This window comes from Erpetoichthys calabaricus, chromosome 10 (genome assembly GCF_900747795.2).
Source record: "Erpetoichthys calabaricus chromosome 10, fErpCal1.3, whole genome shotgun sequence".
Taxonomy (NCBI): domain Eukaryota; kingdom Metazoa; phylum Chordata; class Cladistia; order Polypteriformes; family Polypteridae; genus Erpetoichthys; species Erpetoichthys calabaricus.
The window spans coordinates 48,331,076-48,350,894 of record NC_041403.2 but is presented as its reverse complement, the minus strand read 5'-3'; the positions used below and the strand labels follow the sequence as shown (position 1 = coordinate 48,350,894).

General features: G+C 36.2%; 1 protein-coding gene across 4 annotated transcripts in view; it reads left to right on the top strand.

The window, feature by feature from the left end:
* The window catches only part of atf6 (activating transcription factor 6), a 204,965-nt gene that overhangs the window by 123,873 nt on the left and 61,273 nt on the right, over positions 1-19,819 (top strand). For all 4 annotated transcript variants that reach the window (XM_051933018.1, XM_051933017.1, XM_051933015.1 and 1 more), the window contains 2 exons: positions 5,526-5,593; positions 16,412-16,523. In XM_051933018.1, coding sequence (XP_051788978.1) covers positions 5,526-5,593; positions 16,412-16,523 — 180 coding nt within the window. The remainder of the gene's footprint in view (positions 1-5,525; positions 5,594-16,411; positions 16,524-19,819) is intronic.

Here is a 19,819-nt window from a genome sequence, read left to right as displayed (position 1 = left end):
TGATAGCAGGCTGCTTGCTGTTTGCAGCTTATCATCACATTTACAGGACAAATGACAGAGACGGAGAAGTGCGAAGCGATTTAAGATGGGACGGATCTACGAGTTTTTTCGTAGGCTCTGGTAATTCTAGTGTTAATCTGTGTCCCAAGGCTGTAGAGATTGAGAAACACTGCTCTAAGATACATTCTGTAATCCAATGAGACAATTACATTTATATTTCAAAGTGGTTCAGCAGTAGTTGCTACTTTTGATGACATACCACTTTTATTGACTCACTTACTTAAGCTTTGTGAGTGCTGATGAAATTGTTTGCAGCAGCCCACTGGCTGGTGGAAATTATAGTTCACACCTTGCCATCTGCAAAGTTGTGGATAAGATGAAGTGGGGGGGGGGTAATATTTAATAAATACCTTCCTTACTGTATCATTTGTTCAAAATTGGCTACACTTATAGCCACAGCTTCTGGCAAGCATTTCTTAAACGTGTCTTCTTCAGGCTTCAACAACTTTGCTCCTTTTCACTTCGCTTCTACAGACGTCCTTCATTTGCATAAACCAGCATGGCATATTTCTCTGTGAGATAGCTGTCAGTGATGTGGCGAAAACAGGGGACACTGTGTTTTAGAATGTCCCATTCATGAGAGCATTACTAATGACATATCAATAAATTTTAAAACAGGTGTTGACTAATTTACTTACAACATTACCAAATTTCAATCAATCTGTTAGGGCAATTTTGAGACTTTGGAATATTTCGTTTTTTTTTTTTTTTTTTAAACCCTTAAATATTAATATATTGAAATGTAAACTACCTACTATCCTAGATGTACCATCCTGATAAATTTTAGCTTTTTGCCTAAACAGGAAATAGTTTTGTTGATGAGTGAGTAATTCAGTCAGTCAGTCAACCTTGCATTCTCTGTATATACACATATGCATATTTTATATATAAAACATAAGGTATATATAGATAGACTATGTAAGCATGAATTTCAAAAGAATCTATAGTGATTAATGTTTGTTTCTCAGACTACAGGATTAATGTCTATTAAAAAAAGGTTTGGTTGTGATTTCTCTCTATTATAAAAAAAAAAAAATCCTGGAAAGGAAAAGCAGGGCGGTGAGACTTCATCTTCTTGGAAGTTCTCGAAAGACATTTAAAAGACCCGCAAGACAAAAAAGACTGGCCACGGAGTGTCTCGCGGGGACTGTAAACATGAGACTTGGTGCCAAGGGCCGTCTCGCGGGGTTGTGGAACATGAGATTCTTGCAAGACACGTCCTTCTTATCAAATAACAGCACGGCCAGCAAAACACTCAGTCATGTAAAGGCACGTAACACACACAGATCCTGTGCTCTCAGCACATATAAAGCGTATAAGGACAATATGTTCTAGATGAAACGTCAACGACTGAAAAGCAAAGAAGAAAGTGCAGCGTGGAGAAAAGAGACCCAGAAGTGTTGGAGAGAAGAAAAGACAGATAAGAGATTATGAATTAGTGGATTTCGAAAGGCTCAAACAAACGATGGTGCAATACACATGCAGAGAAAGGTACAGAATATGAAAGCAGTAAAATTCAATCGTATTGTAGCGTCCCAGCCAAGTTGAAGCCTTTTTTGTTTTAAGTGACTGTTAGGTCTGATTGACGGAGGGCGGAGTACAGCACGGAAGACTGATAGCAGGGTATTGATTGATGCGGTAAAGGGGGGCGAGACTCGGGGGAGGAGGGGTCGGAGAGGTTGCTAGAAAGTTGTGTTTGGGGTTACGAAGTCGGCGATTGTTCAAGTAGAACTTTTGCGACACTTTATTACGTCAGTCGTTACAGTATCAAAAAAAAAATAAGATAGTAAAGATCGCATTAGCGCAAACAAAAGGTACCAGGTGTAACTGAAAAAATAGTAGGACAAATCGAGGTCAGAAATAAAAGGCAGAGTGGAAAACAAAGTCTTTTCGCCTTCGCAACTTCATAAACACGTTCACAAATGTTGGAGCTATACACATGCAGAGCAGATTATGAAAGCAGTGGAATTCGAAAGGCTCAAAAAAAAAAACGTATGTGCGGTACAAATGTGGAGAAAGTTAAAGAATATGAAAGTAGGAAAATTAGAAAGTATCCATATTACTAAACGAGAATGGTAAACCGGATATGGACGCAGGGACCTGCCCGTGGACGCAAAAGACATAGTGCTCAAGTGCCACACAAAGCCCCCCCCCCCCAGAGTGAAACGGGAGAGACTACGCACGTGCGCAGGCGCCACACAAAGCCCCCCACCACCCCCCCCGCACCAGAGCAAAACGGGAGAGACTACGAATCGTCAGAGTAGGAAACAAAGTAAAACGTCATAAAGAGGTTAAAGAACAGGGACAAACACATGGAGAGCAGGTTACAGAACAAAGCCCCCCTCTCCAGAGTAAAACGAGAGAGACTACGAACCGTCTGACATGCCGCAAGCAGGATAAAGCGAGGTCAGAAATAAAACACAGAGTAGGAAACAAAGTAAAACTTTATAAAGGGATTAAAAAACGGGGACGAACACATGGAGAGCGGGTTACAGATGATGAAAACTGGAATGCAACAGCTTCTAAAAAACCTAGGCACGAAACACATGCACACCGAGATACAGAATATAAAGGCAGAAACAACGACAGTTAAACGTCCACACCACACAGCGGAAGCCTACAACGCGCGTCTCAAACTGCTTAGGCAAACCAGGCACGGATTCAACACGACACAGCTCGAGTGACCGAGATACAAACACGCGCCTGCCTGGATATAATTAATGAACGCAGGCGCCTACAACGTGCGTCTGAAATGCCGCAGACCAGGCAGGCACTGCTCCAAAAAGAAAGAGCTCGACTAAACGAGATACGAAGTGAAACAGGAAACACTATAGAGTCCGCAGTGCTCCACAACACACCGCATAATAGTTCGGAAAGAGCTTCGTAGTAACAGTGGGGAGACCCAGAGTGACATGGGCGAACGCTCCGTATTAAACATACGTCATCCTCACACGTCCAAACTATACAGCATAGGTGAATCACATTACAGTGGTGCATTATTAACAGTTCGATAAACATCACAGTGTCGCAAACAAATGAAAATTATTACTCGAAAAAGGGAAAATATATTCACCACGGACCAGGTGTCATTGAAACAAAAGCAGAATAAAGCGAGATCATAAATGAAAGACAGAGTAGAAAGCAAAGTAAAACGTCATAAACAGGTTAAACGAGGGGGCCAAACACATGGACAGCAGGTTACAGATACTGAAGACTGGAATTCAAAAGCTTCAAAAACAAAAGCTTGACTGACTGAGATACAAACTGAAACGGGAAACACTACGGGGTCTGCAGTAGTCCACAATGCACCGCATAATAGTACGGACGGAGCTCCGTATTACCAGTGGGGGGGCCCCGAGTGACACTGGCGAATGCTCCGTATTAAACGTGCATCATCCTCACACGTGGCTGCCCAGCGGGCACGGGTTCAAAACGCTGGGGGTAGGTGAGCGAAGCGAGCAGGGGGCGGAGCCCACTTGTAAATAAAGAAAGTAAAGATCACAGTAGCGCAAACAAATGGAAATTATTACTCGAAAAAGGGAAAATAATCACCACAGACCAGGTGTCATTGGAAAAAAAAAGCAGGACAAAGCGAGGTCCGAAACAAAGGGGCCAAACACATGCAGAGCAGGTTAGAGATAATGAAAACTGGAATTCAAAAGACTCAAAAAAAACCGTAGGCGTGAAACACATGCAGAGCAAGATACAGAATATGAAAGCAGAAAAAAACGACAGTGTCAAAAAAAGAAAGTAGAGATCGCATTAGCACAAAAAAAGAGAAATTATTACTTGGAGAAATAACTAAAAGGTGAATAGAGATTGAATATATGGACACAGGGGATATGTCAGAAGTAAGTAAATATTGTAAGGCTTTGAAGTTTAAATCAGAGAATTTCAAAAACGTGGTTTACCTCACATGCATTTATTGGTTACTTTGCAAAAAAAATTATTAACTGCTGATGATGTAGATAGCTTTGTCTGTGCTGAAATTCCAAACAGAGAAACCTATCCTGAATTATGGTACAAAGTCATTATACACATGTCTCACTGACCTCATTTAAAAGATTCAGCATATTGGGACTCGAAAGATTCCAAATATTGTTTTTACATAAGTTCTGAAATAAAAGTGAAACTAATGAAATAGCAACAATTCAAAGAAAAAAAAATCTTAAAAAACCAAACACGGGGGTTGGCGAGCGAAGCCCCCTAGTTTAACAAAAAGAAAAGTTGTTAATACTTTGGGTACTGCAAAAATGTGTCTGTAACATATATGCTGTTGTTTAACAAGATCAAAGCAAATGCTTCATTTGGTCTTAATAACTTGCAAAGCATAAATAAAGTGTTTATTCATCTCTGTGCAGGGTGGCATATTAACAGCCTTTGAGACCCTAATAAAGTTTACTTGTGAATATAAAGGCTTCACGGGTCTTATACTGATGTATGCAATATTAAGAAGAATATGTCTGTCTGACTTACTATAAGCCACCTGTGACAATTACAAAGTTATTTAAATAGGCTATAGTGCACTACCTACAGTAAAGTGTTGTAAAAATGTTTTATTTTAAATTGAGTAAGACACTGACTTTGTCATTTTGGCAAAAATGCTATTGTTGGACATGCTGGGCCTAAGTGTGCTTAAGTGTGTGATGTTCCTAGGGTCCATATGATATTGCAGGGGATAGTGAAAATAAATAAAACAATAACTGTAGTGAACTAAGTTCATGCACATGTTGATTGAATTCTGTAAATGTATGATGAACAAACTCATTAACTGTAAATATCCTGGAGGCATCAGTTTGATAATAATAAGGGTACCAACTGTGGCTTTTCACAAAATATATTTTATTGCCTTAATTATTGTTTTAAACTTCAGAAAAAGCCTGTCTTGATGTTAATAACATTGCAAATGTAATGTTACAGTGTAGATTCTTACTGAGTTTAAAAGAACAGTAGTGAAGGAGTTAAAGTTACTGCCTGTTATCTTTAGAGCATTTTTCCGGATGCCCTGCAGTGCAGCACTATTACCAAATTAAAGCCATGTGTTTTTAATGATTGTAAATTGTTCTTTTTTGATGTTTAGAAAAATGTAAACATTCTGGGGTTAAGATGAAAAGTTACCTTTGGCACTTATATGGCTTAAATCTCCAATCTTCTAAATGCATTGGAAACATTTCATATAGTAAAATGTAAATGTAAGTAAATAAAAGTAAGGGATCTTTCACAAGAAATTGGAGAGTGAGGTGTATTTTTCTAATGCAGGCTTTATTTTAATTTCATAGCAAGGATTCAAATGATTTTTATATTCATGTAAAACTGAGGTTCTTCAAGAATATTTTTAAAAACACAAGTTAATCTTAGAGTAAGATGCATGCTTTCTCCCTCCCCATTACCAACATTTATGTACTAGTATTGATAATGTATACATTGTTTCTAACAATATCATTTTTTTTTTTAAATTTTTGAAGCATTCTGAAGATAAAAAAGCAGAAGTTTCACCATTTTTGACTGTCCAATACACAGATACTGCTGAAAAGTGAGTTAAATATTTGTTTTTTTTTTGTTTTATTTAAAGAATCTACTAAGTTTTATTTTCATGTTGTGATTCTTTTGAATCCAAGGCAAGTACAAAAGATTCAGTTATAAGGATAAAGCTTAAAAATACAATGTAACACATTTTATTCCTGGAGGGTTTTCTTCCATGACAAAATGTTGAGAAATATTGATTTAGCATGTATTACTTTATTAAGTACAGCCTTTTTCATTTCAGAAACACATACCAGTAACTCAAGCCCTGATAGGGATGTCATGATACCAGAATATCTGTATTTTATACCAATATTTGTAATATTTTTTGATACCACAACAGAAGCAGAGATCATATTCAGTAGCATTTTGTAAAAGTACCTCAGTTTGAATAATTATGTGCCTTTTTCTGCAATACTATATAAAATATATAAAAACTAACAGTAACGACAACTTAAAAATACTTTTATGTCCATCAAGTATTTACTCAACTATCATTTAAGTAAACAGGTATTGGCATTCATAATATCAAATGCAATGCAAGGCTTGAATTTTAATATATGATGGAGATGGGGATCCCTGCTGTATAGCAATAAATAAGAAGTTTATAATCTTGGGGGTTTATAAAGAACTAGTTATTTAGCCCGTTACAATAACAGGCGCTAGAACAGTAGTGCATAAACATTAGTAGGAACAGTCTATATTAAATGGCAAGGGACTTTGACCTCATTCTTTTTATTGGTCGTATTTTTCTTTCTTTCAGCCTTTCTTTTGTTGATGTTTACTTGCTGAGCTGACCGTTCTTTGTGGGCTGCCGCCGTGTATTGTGTGTGTTTAATTTTCTGTGACAGTAATACTGTCTTGTACGTCCGCTGCCTTGTACGTCCGTAATATACTTTTAATTTTCTCAGGCGGTAATACAGGCATGCACGTCGGTAATATGCCTTTAATTTCCTCTCGCAGTAATACTGGTTTGTATTTCCACAAAAAGCCTGTGACTTTCTCTGACAGTAATATCGCGGATTGCACCGTGCCCCTGCGCATGCGCACTTCACCAGATGACACACACACACGGACACCTGGACGCACACAGGGATTTTATTAAAGAGGATGATCTCTTATCAACTACCTGATTTGTCTTAGCATGTGCTCATTCTAAACTTATTCTGTGACATTTTCAGTTGAGTAACTAAACAATACTGCTTAAAATCCATGCTAAATATAAAAATTCAAACATTATTATGTATGTTCGTCTACTTTCAGTCACGCATGAGTGCAGTACAAACTTTATCGGTACTACCGATCCTGTAAAAAAAAAAATGGAACGGTTTCATTTTCAGAACTTTGGTATCAAATTAGCACCAAAATATTGGTTATTGTGACATCCCTAAGCCCTGAATCTGCTGTATTTATGGATTAAAATATCATATGAAGTATTCTGTACAGTCTGCTTAGAATTAATCAGCCAGTCTTGCCTTAATATTGTAACCTATATGAAATGTTAACTCACAAGGTAATTTGCAAGTGCACTACAGTATTTTTCTTGAAATATTTACATTTTTAAAACAGATTTAGTGAATCATATTGATTTGTTTCAAAAATGACAAAGATTTTTAAACATCAGTTTTGTGAAGCAAAATTTATCTCCTTTAAGAAAGAGTGCTAGGTGATCAATTTAGTTATTATGTTTACACCAAGTTAAAATGGTCTATGTTTTTTTGTATAATATTTTATCAGATATGTGGTTTCACATGTAAGTATTCCATTAAATTATGGCAGGGGATAGTTCTTTTTTTTCTTTCCTGGCCAATTGTAGAATAATCGTTGTGTTTATTATAAGGAATAGTAAGAATTTATACATATAAACATTAAGGTGTGCTTTTGAATCTTCTGTTAACTTTATATACAAGTTTGTTAACTTAAATAATATTTTAAATACCTTTTCTTAAGCAGTGTAGTGTGCACAGTATATTCTTTAAATAGATAAAAAGTATTTTTTCCTAAAAGATGATTTAACTTTTTACAGAAGTTAAAGAAATATTATAATAAACAACAGCCATCCCCCTCAAACACACAAAAATAAAAATATGAAAAAAAAAAATCTGATAAGGATAAGAGAACAATAACAGTGAGGCATTATACAGGTGTATTGCGATAGGTATGAAAGAGCACTGATAGCATTTGTTGACACACTTCTGGTGAAAAATGTTGTCTCTTAAAGCAGTGCTCCACAACCTTTTCTCACCTACGACACACCAAAGTTCTTCCTAGAATTCCGAGGCACGTCTAAAGCTAAAATATATAGCAGTGGCGTAACTGCGTTTGGGGTTGATTGGGGATGGGGTAACTTTCCTTTTTTTTTTTTGTTCCTTGAGGAGGCGCAAAAAAAAAAATTTCTTTCAGCTTTGGGGCATCAAATTTTTCACCGCCCCGGGCAACATGATCTCCAGCTACACCACTGATATATAGATATTAATTTAATACACAAATTTTACAATAAATTTTCATTTTTTATTATAAGTATACATTTATTATAAGTATTCATACATAAAAACTATACTATATTTACTTTTATGCAATCTTAATAATTATTATAACATAATGACTGATTAATGTGATACCTGCGCTTGTTTCAATGAACACAAAAGTTTTATATTCGGCTCAATATTTGACTGCGCAACCCGAAGTTCTTGGTCAAGATCTTTTAAGCATGACCGCTTATCATTTTTAATTAACACAAGAGTTGTTTGTCTTTTTTGGCGTAACTGGCGTAACTGGGATGGTTTGAATTTAGATGGCGATTTAGTTTGCTGGGTGCCATTGCCTCGTTTGATAGCTGATCGCCGCAAATGATGCATTGTGGCTTTGGAGCCGTTTCGTCACCACACCACGAGAATCCATATCGAATGTAGTCTTTGTTGTACTTCCTTTTCACAATCTTCTTTGTTTTTTTTGCAACACTTGTGCTGGGTTCTTCATCATCTGTACGTGAAGACGAATCTTTTCCACGTAAAAATTTATCCATATTTAAAGGGGTATAAAACTAAATTTGAATCACACGAAGAACGTTAACCATACACAATTCAGCAACACAATTAATAGTAATGAATGATAACTACTGTCACAAGACGACTGAATGCGACGTAGCACGACTAATACGTCGGCTTGAATTGAATCTAGGTGAGGGCACGGAGTGCTCTGTCTATCAAAGCATACTACGCAGTTGTCTGGCGACTATGTAGGGCCTAAGTCGTAGGCGGCAGGCGATGGGATTTATTATTTCAGAGAAATGACACATAAAATTATGAAACCTTTAAAAGGCTATTTACGCGAATATTTCATTGCACGTATTCTCGTTATTGTGTTTCTAAGGAGGACCGTTGAAATATTATTTAGTTAGAAAATTGTCTTATTTGACCGCGTCACACCTGTATCGGCTCAAGGCACACCCACACTGGTTGCGGAGCACTGTCTTAAAGTACTTAATGCTGGTGTGCCATAGAGAGGATATGCAGCATTCTTTATAAGATCAGTTTTTTGTTTCCATTCTCATTGCTGATACTACCCTCAGCAGATCTAGAAGAGAATTTATCCCATAACCGAGCCTGCCTACTTAATCAGCTTGTCATTACGCCCTTCAGAGCCTCTTTGTTAATAGATTTGAAAGTTCTCTTCTTTAATTTAGGAAACAATGATAGTTCAGGGCTTGTTGTTTGAGAGTACAGTAGTGTTAACACACTATTAATTTCGCCTTTGATGCAGTGATTCCCTTAATATCATCTCCATGTTACTGGCACACCATTTCCCAATTTGTCCTCTGGAAGCAGTCGATCAATGTCATTTTGTCCTAAAGGGTCCCCTTTCTCACTTTTCTGGTGACAACATGTGGCCTAGGATCTACTTACAGGCTTGTACGCAGGAGTAAAATGGATCCAGTTATGATCAGATCTTTGCAGTGGCACCACAGGTTTATATTTTAAAGGCATCTTTCACATTTGAATAAAGCAGGTCCAGCTTGCTGTTTCTGATATCATACTTTGAATTAATTGAAAGTAAGGAACTTTGTTCTCTTGTCATATCTAGGACTATCCTATGTTAGAAAAAAAAAAAAAAAAAAGACCAAAGGAAATATGCTGTTTCTGTTATGTACAACATTCAGTTCCTATATTGTGGAATGCATGACTTAAGACAGGTGGAAAATAGTCGCCTAACAAGGGCACAGATGCCTTACAATTGGCTTCCATCAGTAAATCCTTAAGTATTATATAATCTGGATAAAAAAGATCCATAGTTAAGGGATTATTAAGTTTGTCAATCTGAAAGACAGCTGTAAAATAAAGACTAAAGAGCTTTCCAAAGAAGTTAGTGATAAAATAATACAAAGGCATAATTTCAGACAATGTAACAACCTAATAATCAAGTTTTTTGATGTCCCACTGGGCAATTTTGGTTCAGTTAACATGATGTGGAAGCCATATAGAAAATGACATCCCTCAAATCACTCTGTGCAAACAAGGAGACTTGTAAGAGAAGCCAACAGTCAACTTTGAAGAAGATACAAAGTAGATGAGACTGAAGTAAAAGTGCACCACTCAACCATATTGCTCAGCATTGTTCAGAAGAAAATGTGAAAGGACATCTGCCAATTTATTAGCACAAGAACTACAGATCAGTTAAATACATCATTTTAATGAATTTCACTTTATTAGCTTACTATTTTTGCTGTATGTAGATAGAATAATTTTGCATTTTTTTATTATTTGGAGGTACTGTTGTAAAATAATGCTAAATATTTTAATGTTAACCAATAAGGGGCAAAATTTCAAAAGATGTAGGTTGTCACACAGATTTCAGTTGTGTGAGGTAGAGCAAATATAGAGACACTCTGCATTCTTTGGTATGGAACTTTTTAGATGAATATCAGACTCCTAAACAGGGCTCAAGAAGCAAGTTTCAACTTGCTACGTAATTTGCAAGTATGACCAATGAAATGCAATTTATGCTACTTGGGAGTCATTCAGCGTATCTTGTAGGAAGACCACTGGGGGATGTGCTGCAGTAGTCTAAACAACAGACATTGAAGATATTACAAACATGTTAAGCATCCAGGCTAGAGATGCACAAATGGAGTGTGAACATGTTAGGCGAATAGTCAAATGAGATTTTCTAATGATACCATCTAGTAAAATAAGTGGTGACATGTATCTTTATCTAAGGAACGTGAAGTTAACAAAATGGCAACTTCTTTCTGCATCTGAATAAATAGATTTTAATGCTTTATTTAAATACCTAAATATCTAATATTTAAATTGATGTATAATGGTAGGAATTAGCTGATCTGTTTAACGTTGCTTTCACAAACAAGAAAGAAAGAACACACAGTTCTGTAAAGCCTTTGTCTTTCCTTAAAGTGTACGTATTAGAGTAGGGCCTGTACATATGGGTCTCCTAAGAAGGCATAAACAATTCTACCTGCTAACAAAAGCACTCACAAAAACAATTAAGTACTCTAACAGCCCAGCAAGCTATAACAAGGACCAATGTATTCATCATTTTGGTTGTAGCTACATAATTTTATTTGCAATCAATCTCATGATGAGTATTAGATGAAAAATAGGTACAGTTAGGTCCAAAAATATTTGGACAGAGACAACTTTTTTCTAATTTTGGTTCTGTACATTACCACAATGAATTTTAAATGAAACAACCCAGATGCAGTTGAAGTGCAGACTGTCAGCTTTAATTCAGTGGGGTGAACAAAACGACTGCATAAAAATGTGAGGCAACTAAAGCATTTTTTGAACACAATCCCTTCATTTCAGGGGCTCAAAAGTAATTGGATAAATTAAATAACTGGAAATAAAATGTTCATTTCTAATACTTGGTTAAAAACCCTTTGCTGGCAATGACAGCCTGAAGTCTTGAACTCATGGACATCACCAGATGCTGGGTTTCCTCCTTTTTAATGCTCTGCCAGGCCTTTACTGCAGCGGCTTTCAGTTGCGGTTTGTTTGTGGGCCTTTCTGTCTGAAATTTAGTCTTCAACAAGTGAAATGCATGCTCAATTGGGTTAAGATCAGGTGACTGACTTGGCCATTCAAGAATTTTCCACTTCTTTGCTTTAATAAACTCCTGGGTTGCTTTGGCTGTATGTTTTAGGTCATTGTCCATCTGTATCATGAAATGCCGCCCAATCAATTTGACTGCATTTAGCTGGATTTGAGCAAACAGTATGTCTCTGAACACTTTGGAATTCATTCGGCTGCTTCTGTCCTTTGTCACATCATCAATAAACACTAGTGTCCCAGTGCCATTGGCAGCCATGCACGCCCAAGCCATCACACTGCCTCCACCGTGTTTTACAGATGATGTGGTATGCTTTGGATAATGAGCTGTTCCACGCCTTCTCCATACTTTTTTCTTGCCATCATTCTGGTAGAGGTTGATCTTGGTTTCATCTGTTCAAAGAATGTTTTTCTAGAACTGTGCTGGCTTTTTTAGATGCTCTTTAGCAAAGTCCAATCTAGCCTTTCTATTCTTGAGGATTATGAGTGGCTTGCACCTTGCAGTGCACCCTCTGTATTTACTTTCATGCAGTCTTCTCTTTATGGTAGACTTGGATAACGATACGCCTACCCCCTGGAGAGTGTTGTTCACTTGGATGGCTGTTGTGAAGGGGTTTCTCTTCACCATGGAAATGATTCTGCAATCATTCACCACTGTTGTCTTGTGTGGACGTCCAGGTCTTTTTGCGTTGCTGAGTTCACCAGTGCTTGCTTTCTTTCTCAGGATGTACCAAACTGTAGATTTTGCCACTCGTAATATTGTAGCAGTTTCTCAGATGGGTTTTTTCTGTTTTCGCAGCTTAAGGATGGCTTCTTTCACCTTCATGGAAAGCTCCTTTGACCGCATATTGTCTGTTCACAGCAAAATCTTCCACATGCAAGCACTACACCTCAAATCAACTCCAGGCCTTTTATCTGCTTAATTGATAATGAAATAACGACGGACTTGCCCACACCTGCCCATGAAATAGCCTTTGAGTCAAATGTCCAATTACTTTTAAGCCCCTGAAATGAAGGGATTGTGTTAAAAAAATGCTTTAGTTGCCTCACATTTTTATGCAATCGTTTTGTTCACCCCACTGAATTAAAGCTGAAAGTCTGCACTTCAACTGCATCTGAGTTGTTTCATTTAAAATTCATTGTGGTAATGTACAGAACCAAAATTAGAAAAAAGTTGTCTCTGTCCAAATATTTATGGACCTAACTGTATGTTTAAGGTACTGTTTGTAACTTGACCTAATATATATAGATCTTGGTTTACTAACTTTGTTCTTTTTTTTCTATATATAGTTCTTAGTTTACTAACCATTTGCAGCTAATAGTGAGCAATAATTTTTGAACAGTATCGGAGTTTTGTAACAAACATACATGAACACACTTTAAAGTACCGGTTTCTTTGTGCAGACACTGCTGTTTGATTGTATGAAAACCCCAAATGAAACAGATAAATAAATCATGTGTTTTTAAAAGCATACTTTCATATTCAAAGCTATTGTGTTTTGTACATGATATATGTTAGTCCTGCATTTATATATTAACAAATACATATGCTGTTAAAGATTTTAACTTCAGCCATTTCTACAATAGATTTGCATAGGCCAGAACATAAAATGTTGACTTAGTGAATTCCTTCTACTTTAGATCATGTTTATAGACCTATTTATTTTACTGAATTAAAGTGTGGTTTCTTTTTAAGGGTAGGATTTACCTCATTTTGTCTCCTTAATGTTGCTGAAAACATTGAATAGTGTCCTTGGCAACAAGTTTAAGCAAAACAGCTGCATTTTTTTAAAGTCCTGACTTTTCAGTATAAAACAAAATAAGAAATGAGTTAGCTTGTCACACTTAAAACACTTTTGTATTAAAACGTTCAGCTCAAAGGTCAAGTCAAGCAGTGTCATGAGTAATTGCGTATGTCAAACAAAGAATGCTTTTGTGCTGAAGCTACAAAAGGCTTTATGTTTTGCTTTTGAATTTTATAAACAATTATTTTGTTACTTATTTTCTAGTGAAATTTCCTCAGTTTGTTTATCCCCCCACAAAAGCTTCTTTGAGCTATGTATTTTTCAACAAGATTCAAATGAATGTTCTTTTATCACTAAAAAGATGTCTAATAATGAAGATATGAATCACTAAAGAATCCTGGCTGCAATTTCTTTCACTCTTGTTGTGTGTCATCCACGCACTGAAAGATTTGTGTTCTTCAATACTATATAGGAATACTTTCATAATATTTCAATACAGTATACGAGTATATTATCCAGATTGTTTTAATTCCTATGCATTCATCTCTTTGCTCAACACACCACACTATCCAGTAGCAGGGTTATGGGGAGCAGGAGCCTATCCCAAGAATTTCAGGAATAAGATTGAACTGACTATGGAAACAACACACACACATTCCCCCTCACCATTTAACCTAACAAAGTGGGCATTACAGAAAACCCTGCCAACACTATGACTAAGCCAAGATGTAATCCCTGTTTCTTGAAGCTGTTTATTCTGTAGGACCAACTCCTTTGCTACACTTAAACAAGCAGCATATTAAATATTTTTCTCAGTCTAAAACAAATAAATTCTTAAATACGGTTTTAATATCATAAAAGGGAAGGTGTATATATAGTTTGTCTGAAATTGATCTTGCTTGTTTGTCTATCTAAAATAGGTCTGTAGGGTGCTGAAGCCTATCCTGATAGCTTTGGGTGCATGGCAGGAAATACACTTGAAAAGGGTGCCAGTCTATTTCAAGGCTCACTCATACACACACCTACCATCACACAGGAATCATTTAATATAACCTTCTTCTTCTTCCTCTTCCTCCTGCTGCTTCTATTATGGGTTGCCACAGCAGATCATCTTTTTCCATATCTTCCTGTCCTCTGCATCTTGCTCTGTTACACCCATCACCTGCATGTCCTCTCTCACCACATCCATAAATCTCTTAGGTCTTCCGCTTTTTCTCTTACCAGGCAGTTCTTTCATTAGCATCCTTTTCCCAATATACCCAGCATCTCTCCTTTGCATATATCCAAACCAGCGCAATCTCGCCTCTCTGACTTTGTCTCCAAACCGTCCAACCTGAGCTGATCCTCTAATGTACTTATTTTTAATCCTGTCCATCCTCATCACACCCACACTAGTTTACCTAAATTGCATGTCATTTAAGAAGTGAGAGGAAAACTAGAATAACTAGAGGAAAAGCATACTACCATCCTAAAATAATGTCAATTAGAATACATGCAGTAATAATATATACAGATTTTTCCCCCCTAAGCAATTTTTAGAAATAAGTTAATAATACATCACAATAATAATAATACATCAGAGTAATAAAAGAAACAGAATTATCTTAAGGCTATGTTTAGGTTTAGTTGGTATTAATCAAATTTAGTGCACTGGTTCTTCAAGTCATTGTATTTATTATCTGTTAAGCTGGATTATTGTTTGTAAAAACAACATAATTCTAAAGTATTTGTATTCTTCAAATGTCAAAGTAAGAAGTTTTGGAAATTTGCTGGCAAAATATTAAGTGCCTTTCCTGGCATTTTTTAATTTTGCAGAAGACCAGATATGTGACATGTTTATTGCTGATACAGTGCACGAAGATAGGCGGGCAGAGTTCTTCCTTGCATCATTTAATATCTGGAATTTATTTTAACCCCTTTAACCACATCTAGGATCCAGCAGCATTAGAAAATGGACAGAGAAAAAAACACTTAAAAAATTGGAAAATTATTTCTTAAAATTGCATCTGTATGTGAGAATAGACAAAAATCTCTATACAAATGTCTTAGAACCAAATGAATAAACCATATATTTAATGTTGCTTAAGCTCAGGGAATGTGACATCATCTTTTAGTCATCGTCAGAATGTTTAACTTTATCATAAAGTTTAATTGACACAAATCTTCAAAGTTAAAAGTTTAACAGTTCTTAGGTATTAATTATTCACCACAAAATAGGTTATGCTCATTTGTTATGTTTATTCATTTATGTATTCTTAAATCTCATATTTCAGTTCAGGGCTGCTGGGTAACAGAGCCTGTCCCAGCAGGAGCGAGTCCTGAGCAGATCACCTGTCCAGTATTAAATTCAATCAAGCATTCATCCATACTTCTGCTACTTAATACTTCAGTGCAGAATTGTCCAAATAATGCTTCAGAAGTTTCATAGAGTACAGTTTCTTTCAATACTGCTTTTATTTAGACAGATGGTTATAAGTAATCATAAAACATTTGGACACCCTTAGGAGCTGTTTGCATTATCTTTCAAGGCTTTATTAACTTAAAGAACTGCAGAAGAGCTTCAAGTTGTTAACCTATTTATTGTTCCCTGAAAAGGCCTTTATATATAATTCTGAAAATTCCATTATTTTTTTCCGTATTTGGTATTTTTCAACTTTTGTCAGTTTACCATTTATCTTTGTAGCATTTCAGGTTAGTCACAAAACTTCTGACCAGCAGTGTAACCCATGCAAATGTTCATTTGGCACTGAAACCTAATGTTTTAGATTTTAAATTAACTGTTTTTGTCTTGTTAAGTGTACTATGACAATATACTGAATAAAACTTGACATAGGAAAAGTATGGATGGATGGATATTTAGTTGTATTAACTTTATCTCTATGATAAAATATTTGTAAATAATAATTTTAAAGGTAGCAGGGTAAAGCACATAGTCAGTTGGTTTTGCTAGATTAAAAATCATTCAATGATTCAAATAAAAAGTTAATCTTGTCTTATAACCTGTTTGGTTTGTTTCAGGGTCTCAGGAAGTGAGCTACAGCTGTACTATGCCACACACAGGAATTACCATGATTTCTTCGAAGAAATTAACAGACGTGGAGATACTTTTTATGTTGTATCTTTTCGGCGAGTGAGTAAATTAATTTTATTTTAATTTAATTTTCATGTGAGGTATATTACAGTGTTTCATTCAAATTTTCAATATATCACTTCAAGGCACATGTGGTGGCTATGCTGTATAACGGACATTTGCATTCTGGTTAGCCTTGAACCAGATCACAAGGAATTTAAAACATTGAATTTACATTATGATTTAATTCAGAATCACATTCACATTAAGCAGACCCAATGACTTAGCATGCATGTTGTGATCTAGGCACAGTTGGCAAATTGTAGAAGGCATGTTTTAATTACTGATGAATCTTAGATAAAATTGTGTAGACTTTCTATACCTATAAGAAACTCAAAAATAACTACAGTAGTATTACTTTATTGCATAGGGTTGGTTGGCTAAAGGCCCAAAGAATGTGAGCAGCTGGGTGTATTTTAGTATGGGCCTTATATACATAATAACCTAGTAAATACTATTAATCAAAGATCAGATATTTATTTACATATTGTGAACTTCATGCCTTATTCACAGCTTGGGCAATTCATGTGAAGGGTCAGTGCAACTACAAACTCGCTTCGTAAGGTTTTTGGGAGTTTACTTGGCCTACTGAGTCATGGTACACTCGAGCTTTTGCACCGTTACTAGAGACAGATTAAACTGATCATGGTACATTGTCCTTAGAAAAGAGGAACATTAAACATTTGTTGCAAGTTTTTGTATTATGGTTCTATCTAAATAACTTAGTATTTAGGCTGAATCAGAATATCAGGCATAAACTAGACAGTTCATTTGTGAGATTTAAAAAGCAAAATGGTGTTGGAGTCAAGAATGGTACAATCTAAAAGAAGGAAATTGTAAGTAGTGTTATCAAACAGTTGTGAGCTTGACCTATCAAGAGAAACCCAGCATAATCCAACACATTTTTTCAACAGAATTCATATTAAAAGATTTTGCCAACATTTTATCTTGTTTGTGCAACCACTTTTCTGTGTCAGGCTCAGAATAAAAGCTTTTTATTGGAAGAGTGAGGAAGAGGGAATGCAGAATTATTCTTTATTGATTAACAAGGGAGTTACAAAGTAAAGGTCAGTTTTTCTAGATAGAAGATTAACAAACCAAATGGGCTAAGCAAGATGTAAGGCATCATCTAGGCAGATAATCAAGAAATTAATATATCTTACAGGTTTGTATTTAAGAAAAGGAAAAATAAATTGTTATTTAATAATATGTCTTTAATTTTAAAATAACAGATGGGAGATGCCAAATGAACTGCAAGGAAATCTAAATATGGCTGCTGTGAATACCACATGTCATGCATGTGATATTATGATGGCTTCAAAAAATGGCACTGATCATGGCAACAGAAATGATAATAAATATCTAAATCCAAAAGAAACAAAATTTGTTAACATTAGATAATTGTATCAAAGTTACTTAATTCTTAACATTATGGAGCTGACTTGTTTTTTCCATCATTGGCATAGCAATTCCCATAGAGGCAGGCCTTCATAGTTACATGCATCCAGGTCTAAACAATTTGGGTTGGGTTTGATGGTTCCTCAAATCCACAGTTTCATAGTGCATTTTGTGCCACCTGTATAGTGTAAGCAGGGGCATTGTTAAGAAGCAGAAGGGAGGTATTTGTAGCTTTTTCTCAGTTGTTGCAAATCAATATATCAGTGTCTTGTTGACCTGTTATATGGGTCTTTTGAGGCATATAATCACTGTGTAGTGCACCTTCAATATTGTAAAAGATACTGTGATATTTGTAGCACTGGCTCGAACCTTTAATTTCTTTGGTGTCAGAGAATAACCATTGTTTGTCTCTTCAAATAATTGATAGAGATTAATCTAATTTGCATTCCCAGTTATGATGTGCATTTTCATATTCTCTCAGGCTAAATTCATTAGCTCAGGATACCTCCTTGTAATGTTGGATATGATAATGTTTCATTTCAAAAGTCTGCTCTTACTTTGCGGCTTATATGTTTTGCTGTCAATTCATAACTTATAAAACTAACGTATGTTAGTTTGAGATAATTTAGATTTTTTTATCTTGATTTTTAAGATATCCAGCGGCACTGCTCTTCAGACCATCACTGGGTACTTCACATACACCCACATTCACCCATACTAAGAAAGTTTCCGGGATGTCAACACAGGCTTCTGGGTACACCCTTAACAAAATTAATGCACACTCGGAGAATTTGCAAACTGCACATAGGCAGAGCCCATGTTAGGATTCAAACACAGAACTATGAAGCAGTGAGCAGCTGACAGTGTATGTGCCCAAAAATGAAGTCAGACTGCATTCTCGGTACCATTGCTCGCGTAATGAAATGTCAGCTAGGCACTGCCAGATCTAAACACTAGCATGGAGAGTTGCTTGGGTACTGAAGTGTCTGCAGGTGGAAGCTGCCATCGCACTTTTCATAATTGATATTTTCCAAAATAAGGAGTGTGCATTGCACATGTACTTTGTCCGCATGCCCGTGTCGATCATGCATAGGAAGCTCTAAGGGCTACTTGTAACTTTATGCTTTGGGACAATAAGTAAATAAATATAGGTAAACAACATTCCATGTGGCATTTATGTAAGTAACGTATACATTTTTTTCATATAAAGGCTATCAAGAAACATAATCTCAAATGGAACTTTGCACAATACCTTGGCAAGCTCCGTAAGCCCTTCTGTTTTGTTGAAGGACATCTGTGTGGCAGATTCACTGGCAGGATGATGCCCAACCTGTCGCTGCATCCAAACAGTGCCATCTTTGTTCTTTACGCCTGGTGCATCTGCGTTGTTCTTATGAGTGAGTGGAAGTTTCTTGCAGGGACGGCTTTTGTTCTCTTTCTCCGAAGCAGAACCCTAATTTTCATTTGAGTTCACCTCTGTTATAGCATGTCTTTATTTAAAAACAACAGTGTCAGATTGGGGGGAGCGTGAACATAACTGAGAGAATAAAACTTAATTTAAAAAAAAAAAAAAAAATGCTAACCTCTTAACAAGTACCATAAGTTTACACCGGCTGTTACAGACTCAAATGTATGTTTTTATTCTATAATAGTAACAATAACTGCAGCTCACTCACAGTAAATCTAGGAAGTGCCCGGAATCGAACCAGCAACCTCTCGATTATGAGTAGGCAGTTGTTACCACGGCACCACCCAAGGGGTCATGTCAGCGTTGTACCCTAACCTCATTTCTTTTTCTTCAGTTATCCATATTACTAACCGAGAATGGTAAACCGGATGGACGCAGGGACTATTAACCGTTTAACCACAGAAAAGGCTCCATATTAACAGTGAGTGCG